Genomic DNA, 9,240 nt, shown 5'->3' on the forward strand with positions numbered 1-9,240 from the left:
TGGCACAAAACCTCCTCTAATTAAATTAAGTGGACGCTTAAAACCACGAACCACAGCGTTAATGTTAACATTTTGCGAGTCAATTTTTACAAGTACAAACAATTTTCTTGGCAAAATAATCGCCGACCTCAGCGTCACTGCGGTCACACGAGCGTGCGAGACGCGGCCTGTTGGACGCCGATTTTTCGGAGGACAAAAATCAAAATATCTGTTATAACTCAGCTCCTGATGAATGAAAAACACGGCGGATGACGTTTGTTACTTTTTCTTGAACCTCAGAGCTTTATTTCATTCCAGAAGTAACTCCAAATGATGCAGGTTTATCACATGGCTGCCATGGCAACAAACGGTGAGAGAGGTTCCCGATGCATGTTGTTCTTCTCTCAAGACAGCTCCAACTGATGTCAATCACACTCAGCCCGGCTGTCAATCACAATAAAACCGAAGTTCGAGTTGCTCGGCAGCCACTGTGGCGTTTTAACGCTACGCAACATGTGAAAATTAAATACGGCAACAGAAGAGTAACGATAGCAGCTAAAATGTTTAACTCAATTAACACAGTCAAACATTAGTACTTAGTAGTGTCTGTCTGTAGTCTTACTTTTACTTTTTTTTTTTTTTTGGTTTTTTTACATATGTTCATTCATAGAATTCAAAGCTTGACATTTGTCTGATAAATACGTTTTACACTGACTTAGCCATCGAGCAATTCAATGCAAATTAAAAAAAAAAAAAAAAAAAAATTCTTTTATAATAAATCTACAAAATATAAAATTGCATCTTCCTGTATCTTCCTGGCTGCAGCCAGTCACTGCATGTTGGCATTTTGGATCCTTTCAGTCGGTTTGTTTGTCGCTACATTTAGTGCAAGACTTTCCGTTTCCCCCCTAAATCCGAAACCTTTTTTTTTTTTTTTTTTCCTTTTCCGAAACTTCATAGAGCAGATTTAAAAAAAAAATTAAAATAAAATAAATAAATAAAAACATAAATACACCGTGCTGTGTCCTGATCGAGCTGTCGGGACAATTTCGTGAGCGAAAACCCTCTCTGGTGGGACGACTTGATGAAGAGGAACATATCTGTGATGGTTTCACCTCGATGACTTCCCCCTATGCGTGTGCACGTGAGCAGTTCAAAGTCTGTGATATGTCGTCAGCGTTATGAAAAATTGTCAAAATATATATGCGTGGTAACACCTTTTTATAATCTCACCTTGTAAAACCCCCAACAATATCCTAAAACTGGTCACATTGTGTGGAAAACATCGTGTGTGGTTTCAAATATATATATAAACTCTGCAGCGAACCCTGATGCGCTTGTGTGTGCGTGTGCGTGTGTGTGTGTGTGTGTGTGTGTGTGTGTGTGTGAGAGAGAAAGTGAGCTCCCTCCTCAGACAGACGGATCCGTCGCACCGCTCAGGCCCAGTTCTGCGTCCCTGTAATCTCATCGCTGTTTAACCTTAAAACCGCCGACAACCGGTTAGAATAAATCAAGCGAGGCGAGCCGGGCTGACCGTCCACACGTCTTGGTTGAAGTGTCCTTTTATGCTAGTAAGAGTTTGGGGAAAGCGAGGCTGTACGGTCGTCATGGAAATGGGACAGCCACAGACGAGACCGGGAGGAAGTAAGGGGGGGGGAATTTGTAAAAAGTATAAAAAAAAAAAAAAAATTAAAATTTTTTTTTTGAAGAAGGGTGGGCGGGGCGGGGCGGGGGAGAGGGGGGGGAGGGGTAAACGTGACAAAAGGGTCAGATTAAAGGATGAGAGGTTTGGGGGAGGAGAGGAGGGGGGTGATGACGGTGATGAAGAGGAGAAGAGGAGTTTTCAGAACTCGTCCTGGTCTCCCTGTGCTCCTTCGTCAATTTCCTCGTCCTCTGGTGGTGCGAATCCATCCTGGAAAACAAAAAGAAGCCGGTTGATGTCAGTGTTTGGAGGCTTAATGTTGTTGTTGTTGTTTTTGGAACAGCTTTCCTGATGTTTGTTTACTTCCCGTGTACGTATATCACATCGTTCTACAGTGTCTGGGACCGATAAGCAGCAATTCAAGCAGGGACGACCCTGTAAAATTGCGGCTTTGAATGGGATCGAAGTGCTGAATCGTCGCCGCTGACAATCGCAGCTACATTTCAATATTCAGTGTGTTTGTACGCAAACATGATTTTGAAATGTTTTAAAATTCCAGAAAATGTTTATTTTTTTGTTTTTTTTTAAACCGCTGGATTTTCTCATGAATCACAATAAACATATCATATAAGAGAAATCTGAACTCTGTATTCTTGTGCGTAAACGTGAGTTTTCAGTGAATTTAAAAGACGTAATCCCGTTGCCCGGGTAACCTGATTTCGCTGCCGGCGCGGTGTCTTACCTCTGTTGCGTACAGTATGTCCATGACTTTGCTGAGCACCGGGTGGTTTTCGTGATCCTGGCAGATGAGTTCGATGTCTCGCAGCTTTCCGAAGTAGAAGTCCCTCTCCTTCTCCAGTCCGTCGATGGTCATCTTCAGATCCAGCACCTACGAGCGGACGAAGGGGGGAAAAAAAATTAAATAAAATGAGCGAACGGGCAGATCAAAGGACGCAACGAGCAAAACGGACGCGATATGAACACACGGAAAAAAATTAAAAATTAAAAAAACGTCATACTTTCAGAGGAGTGTGAGCGGATCGGAGCGGCGGTACCTGCTGGTTGAGCTCCATGAGCTCGGCGTCTCCTCCGTTACGGGTCACCGGGGTGGTCCTGCGGGCCGCCGGTATGTTGTTCTGCCTCTGCGGGGCCGGGACGCTCTTCGGCACCGTGGGAGACGTTCTCATGGGGGCTACCGGGACAAAAACAACACGCGTTTTACAGATCCACCGTCGTTCGGGGCGTTACCGGTGCCCCCGTTCGTCCCGTAACTCCCTGAAGGCGTCTCCATGGCGATGCTGTCGTTTTCAGTCCTGTCACGTTATTTGTGTGGGATTTATTTTTTTTTAATTTTTTTTTGCATCCGTCATCGCCGGTTCTGTAAATGTGACCTGAGGTGTGTTTTAATGCTCCAAGTCTTTACTGATCTGCTGCTTTCACTACCTGCTGAGTGCACACACAAAAAAAAAACTGAACTCCGAGCCTTAAACTAAACTAAACTAAATTAAATTAAAGACCCTTCAAGAAAAAAAAAAAACCTGCAAAAAATAAAAACAATTATCTCTACGTCACAAAGACAAAAGTGTCAGAACAAATACACACACATGCACACACACTCCAACCTTCAGGACGTCTTTGAGGTGTGTTTGGACTTTTATCGCCTTGAAGAGGGAGACGGGTGTTTTGGCAGGTCTTACTGTGAAGCACGTCTACTTCACATTACCGGTATTAATGCGTGCAGCCCACCGACGTTTATCACCGCGGTTCGAACACCAAAACGTGGACGGTAGTCACACGCGCAAGAGCGCCTTGTGTTTTAATCAGGAGGACACCTTAAGAAAGAAAAACTTCTCCCTGTAAAGTGTGCGAGACCTCCTCGGGTAGTTTTAATGTCCAGGAGACTTGTGAGTCTGCACTAAAACGGCCTATAAATCTATACGACACTCGTCTTTGATAAATACTCATTAATCCGTGCGTCTTGACGCGGAGTTCAACCGGTACTCAGAAACACGATCTGATGCTGCCCGCGACCGGCCGCAGTAAAACGACCCGTCGACCGGGTCACGAGCAGCGCGACTGTAAGGGAGACACTGTGCAAGCGTGGACAGCACACACACATGCTCACCGGAGGGGGTGTTACCTGAGGAAGGGGGGGTGTTACCTGAGCGAGAGGGTCTTTTAGGTTTGTGATGAGTGGGTTGACCTGGGTTAGAGGTGGTGGGGGGGAGGGGGGATGTATGAGGAGGGGGATGAAATGAAATGAAGCACTCGCACTCAGCTGATTGCATCTTCCACACCAGGTGTGTGTGTGTGTGTGTGTGTGTGTGTGTGTGTGTGTGTGTGTGTGTGTGTGTGTGTGTGTGTGTGTGTGTGTGTGTGTGTGTGTGTGTTGTACCCGGGTTAGACGGAGGCGGCGTCCCCTCCTGGCCCTGCCGGGTCAGTATCGGGTCGTACTCTTTCCCGTCGTAGTTGGCGTCGAAGAACTTCTTAAACCACTGGAGGAACTCAAAGTTGTCCTGGAACTTGCCCTTCACCAACCTCTCCACCGGGATGATCTGAGAGCCAGACGTCGACACAAGAAGGGTCCACACAGATTACACAAAAAAAAAAAAAAAAAAAAAGAAAATCCACCGAGGATGCTCCTTGTGAATAAAACGTGACCACGGGGGAGCGTCCTCTCACCTTGTCCACGGTCATTCTCTTGAACGCGGCCTGTAAGACTTTGAAATTGTGGATGTATTCGTGCTCCAGTCGAGCGTTGAACTTGACTTTCTTCAGCAATATGCAGCCCGGAAACAACATGTCCATAAACTGGCAGTAAGCAGAGCCTCGAGACAAAAAGAAACCACGTATTTATTTATTTGGAGAGATTCATTTTTGAATATAATTAGAGGCTTGACATTAAAAAAAAGAAGAAGAAAAAAAAAGAAGTGTGTTTACCTGTACAGAGCTGCTCGATCTTTGTGTAAGTGATCTGTAGAGAGTCGTTACACCAAGCCAGCATGTCATGACGACTCAGGTTCTCTATAGTCATAGAGGTGGAGTAGACATTCACCGCCATCCTCCTGTGTGTCACACACACACACACACACACACACACACACACACACACACACACACACACACACACACACACACACACACACACACACACACACACACACACACACACACACACACACGTGTTACATGCAGCGGCCGAATGTAGAACCGCTGATATAATGATGTAGGTTTGATTAATGGCGTAACATTACAAAGTAAACAACTAAACATGAAGAATAATGTCTATATATCGATTGTAACAACTTTAATGGCAAAAAGTTAAAAAAATTTAAATGACGGGATTTTTTTTTAGATTTTTTTTTTTTTTTACTCCAGTTTGTTATATGACTGTTTTCCCCCGTTTGTTCTTTCGTCTTCAAATCTTCTGTTTTCAGCGTTTAAGATGATTTTTGACCAATAACGTAATTAACATTTAAGTAGCTTAATTACATCTTTATTCGTGTGTAGTGACGAAAAGTCGCACGTGTTCTTCCGGGCTGTCGTTATAACACGGAGGCTGTTTGAGACGAAGGAAAGAAGAGGAGACTTCTGTCTATTATGGGATGTTAACAATGACAGCGACTGACTCTTAAGAGGCAAAACTGCTCTGAAAGGGGGTGGGGGGGGCTGTGCGGCGTCATTACGGACGCTGAATCTATCACATGACATAAATCTTTTTAATTTTCATCCGACAGTCACAAGGTTACGAGGAAATCGGTCAAATACGACAGGAAATAAGTTATTTTGAGAAAAAAAAGAAACCTCTCGAGTCCAATTAATATTCTTTTGAAGACAGAAATACAGACTTTATTCAATAAGATAATGAAGGCAGGGTAACTCACTATTATATGCAAACCATTTGTTGTACTTCCTTCTTAACATCAATAGTCGTCATAAACTGTATTTTGCAAATGTAAGATGCTTTATTTCCTGCAGCGAAATAAGTTATCCTGTCAAATGAAGCTTGATGAAAACGCATAAACAAAAACACTCGACTCACCTGTGCTGCGTGTGTGTTGGTGTGTACTGCTGACAACTGGGTTTTGTTTCACCGCCTTATAGAAAGACCTGAAAAACAGAAAACTAACAACAATGTGTTAAATCAGTCCTCCTGGGTGACAATCAGCGATCGAAGCTACTCGTCTGAAAATCACAACTGGTGTTTGTCTCCGTATTTCCCATTTCAAACCTGCAGTTATTGGTTATTTTTAATCTGCTGACCATTTTTTTAGTCCGTAATATATCGGGGAAATAGCGACTTCTTCAAAAGTCTCGTCTTGCGCGACCAGGAGTGCAAAATCCAAAAAAGATATTCAGTTTGTAATAAAAACCTACGAGGTCAACTGCGTGAAATCCTCCTCACAAGGTCACGGCGGTTCACTGCCTTGCTCAAGAGCGCCTCGACGGGGTTACAGAGGAGACGTGTCACAGATAAACTGGCGGACTCACCGGGCCGCTAATCTCTGCCTCGGTTAATCCTTTTAGCCTCGGCATGCCGTAACACACGATCACGGTCCAGCTCGGATCACCGCTAGGTGTGTCCAACAGGCGTAATAAACAAATAAATAAATAAACCACAACGACACAGCAGCGCGGCGTCCCACCGACAGCCCGAGATGAGGAAAAATAGCATTTCCTGTGAGCCGACGGCTTCCAAAATAAACACCATGCAGGATGCGGTGCAGGACAATCACTTCCCGACCGCGGGGCTACACGGGAGGTAACGCCGTCCGCCGGGGGACAAGCTGCTCGTCTTTTCTGCGGATGAGCGTCCTCATAAAAAAATATTACTGAAATCCACCAGTCCGGGGGATTAGAGATGGATTTTCAGGGCTGTTTCATCCAGACATGAAGCGCAAGTACTGCAAACAACATTCAGGTCACTTGCGGCCCGTTTGGCATATTAACCAAAAAACAGCTGGATAAACAATTCATTGAAAAAGGTTATTTGCTGGCTCCGGCCTCTAAAAACGACACGATGTCCTGCTTTAGTTTAGTTTTGTATGATAGTAAATTACATCTCCTTTTGGTTTCGAACTGTTGGTCACCATCACTTCAGGCTCAACAGGTGTGTTGGCAGAAGACTGCGTTTTAGTTTTAAGTTTACTCTCGCAGACAAACGGCAGCTGTTTGCTTTTGTCTAAAACAAACTGACCTTGAAGACGAGTGGTGATGATTTATAATAAGATGCGTGATGGTACCTGGATGTGAGATCCTAAATCTGGACGGACCCCGGCTCTATTTTCACAACTTCCCCAAATCTGTGCCGCCCATTACCCGTTTATAATTACTGGGCAGAGATAAATCAAATGTATTCAATCAGAATTTCTTTCTAGAGCTGGGGCTGCATTTCACTGTCAAATCTGGCTCCTACTAATATTTATCTTTCTCTGACAGGAACTAACGCCCACTTCATAGTATTCACACGGGATGAACACTTTTGATCGCAGCGGCTCAAATCTGAGAGCCTTCAGATTACGTCACTGAAGGATTAACTACAACAGGTCGCCTATATATTGACAAGTGATCTACTGTACAAACACACCTACACGCTATTGTTTCTGCTATTGAGCTAATGAAGTCTGTTTTTGTGAGGATTTCCTGCTTTCCATTTTCCCTGGTGACAGTCATTTTGGACATGAAAACTTTTTGATCCACGAATATGGAAGGAAATTAATCAACGGATTATAATGATTTCCTCCTTGCAACTGCATCTATATATTATAGAAGCACTACGGTATAAAATATGTATGTATAAAGTAGGATTTAAAAAAGATTGATAGGACCACAGGACCTGATGGCAACAGTAAAACTTTTCCTTCCTTAATTCAGCACTGAAAAGCAGTTAAATAAAAATAAGAACGTAAAATAAGGCAGACAACTTCTGCACATATACAGCAGCTTCAGCATTTTACTAGAGACATTCATGATAATAAAAACCAGAGATGATAGAAAACTTCCAGAAAAGAAGCTGTTCCTTGTAAGTTTCGACCTCAGAGCTCGTCTGCAAACTGTTTTGTTAAGTCTTCATTCGGGACTGTGACAGTTCCCAAACAGAAAGAGATGTTTTATACACTATTCAGCTCTTCTGTTATCAGCATGAACACGTGCAAAAATAAAACAAAAACAAAACACTTCTTTTCTTTCTTTTTTTTTTTGAGAAACAGCAGCTGATTCTGTTTTGCATTGCAAAACTCATAAATTGAAATTCAAAGTGTTGATAATAGGCTGGCAGTAAGAGAGTGGAACAATTAGAGACTAATGCACATGAGAAAAATCTGTGAAACAGATTAAAAATACGACTTCGCATCAATAAAACACAAATAAAATAATAATCTAATTACAGACTTTAAAAATTAGTTATACAAATTTGCGATGACAAATTGAATTGAAATATGTATTTTTTTTGTTAAAGATTTCCAAACATATATTTTTTTTGATCAGATAAAGGAAATCAATTTGATTGCACCTTGCATTTTTTTTTATATATATAACCGTCAGCAGATGTAATAAAACGTTGAACTTAAGAGAGCTATAAAAAAATAAATATATATATATATATTTTTTTAAAAGTATGTTTATAAAAAATAAAATTAAAAAATAAAATTAAAAAAAAACGCACGTCAACCGCGGTGTCTCGTGCTCGTGACGTTTAACCTCCCCGGCCGGTGTCCGGTCGGTTTCACGGTTCCGCCGGTTGTCGGTTCTGCCGTTTTTTTTTGACGGTGCGACGGGCACCGCTGCTCCCCGTGATCCGGCCAGCTAGCTCCGGGCTAACCGCTCTCCTCCGTCACGGCCGGTTCTCGAGCTCCGCGGCTGTTCGGCCGTTTTTCGCGGGTCGAACCGCGCGGATTTCAGGCTGAACGTAAAACGTGACCCTCCGTCGTTACTGCGACTCCCAAAACAAACGCGCCGGAGTCCAAACTGAAAAAACGGGACTCCGTCGGGCCAACGTTTACCCCCCTCTGGAGGCCTTTTCGATAATACAACACGCGCACGTTCACCAATGAAAGAAACGAGTGTCACCCGCTCAAGTGTTCATCCGAGTCGCGGGTCGGACCTCCTGGGGAGGGTGGGTGGGTGGGTGGGGGGGTAACCCCACGTCAGACCCCCGCAGTGGCGCATTTTAAGCGAAAGTTGAGTAAATGCGTACTCACGGAGCCCGACGCCGTCCCTCTCACCGCCGCTCTGTTGTTTCGGCTTTTCCGTTGCTGTTTCTCCGACTGTCGCTTCAGCAAGTTGCGCGAGACTGCTACCGCCTAAGCCGTTCTCACTTGCGCATGCGCAGGCAGTAGAGGATTTTTTTTTTTCTTTTTTTCTTTTTTTCCTTTTTTCCTTTTTTTTTTTTTTTTTCCCCTTTTCTTTTTTTCCCCATTAATTTGAGTGCAACTGGATCCAGTGAGCGGCCATGATGGAGACGGGCGCACGTTCACTGCTGGAAGAAGTGCTTAGTTCGTACTTAGTGCGATATATATATATATATATCATTGTATTCTAGTATTTTACAAATTATTATCAAAACAGTGACATATTTTTGTAGCTTTTTTTAGCTGTTTATAATAGAGCAACTTTTCTTC

The 9,240-nt window shown here is 43.4% G+C and overlaps 1 protein-coding gene across 5 annotated transcripts; it reads right to left on the bottom strand.

The window, feature by feature from the left end:
- Positions 1-254: 254 nt before the first annotated feature.
- On the bottom strand, positions 255-8,939 carry LOC138630868 (microtubule-associated protein RP/EB family member 3-like). Of its 5 annotated transcripts, none has more exons than XM_069715490.1 (9): positions 8,821-8,939; positions 5,664-5,731; positions 4,562-4,686; positions 4,304-4,449; positions 4,017-4,176; positions 3,783-3,824; positions 2,677-2,813; positions 2,364-2,510; positions 255-1,891 (listed from the first exon to the last, which is right to left on the bottom strand). In XM_069715490.1, exons 3-9 carry the CDS (start codon positions 4,680-4,682, stop codon positions 1,823-1,825), a joined length of 822 nt encoding a protein of 273 aa, XP_069571591.1. In that variant the 5' UTR covers positions 4,683-4,686; positions 5,664-5,731; positions 8,821-8,939; the 3' UTR covers positions 255-1,822. The 5 variants fall into 5 exon arrangements, with proteins under 5 accessions (XP_069571591.1, XP_069571590.1, XP_069571592.1 ...); XM_069715489.1 differs by having other exon boundaries at positions 5,664-5,746; XM_069715491.1 differs by having other exon boundaries at positions 5,664-5,746; positions 8,817-8,939.
- Between the last annotated feature and the right edge of the window lie 301 nt (positions 8,940-9,240).

Source organism: Brachyistius frenatus, unplaced genomic scaffold, assembly GCF_029030835.1.
Source record: "Brachyistius frenatus isolate BFR_SWC_R1_liver_20210118 unplaced genomic scaffold, ASM2903083v1 Contig_143, whole genome shotgun sequence".
NCBI classification, from domain to species: domain Eukaryota; kingdom Metazoa; phylum Chordata; class Actinopteri; family Embiotocidae; genus Brachyistius; species Brachyistius frenatus.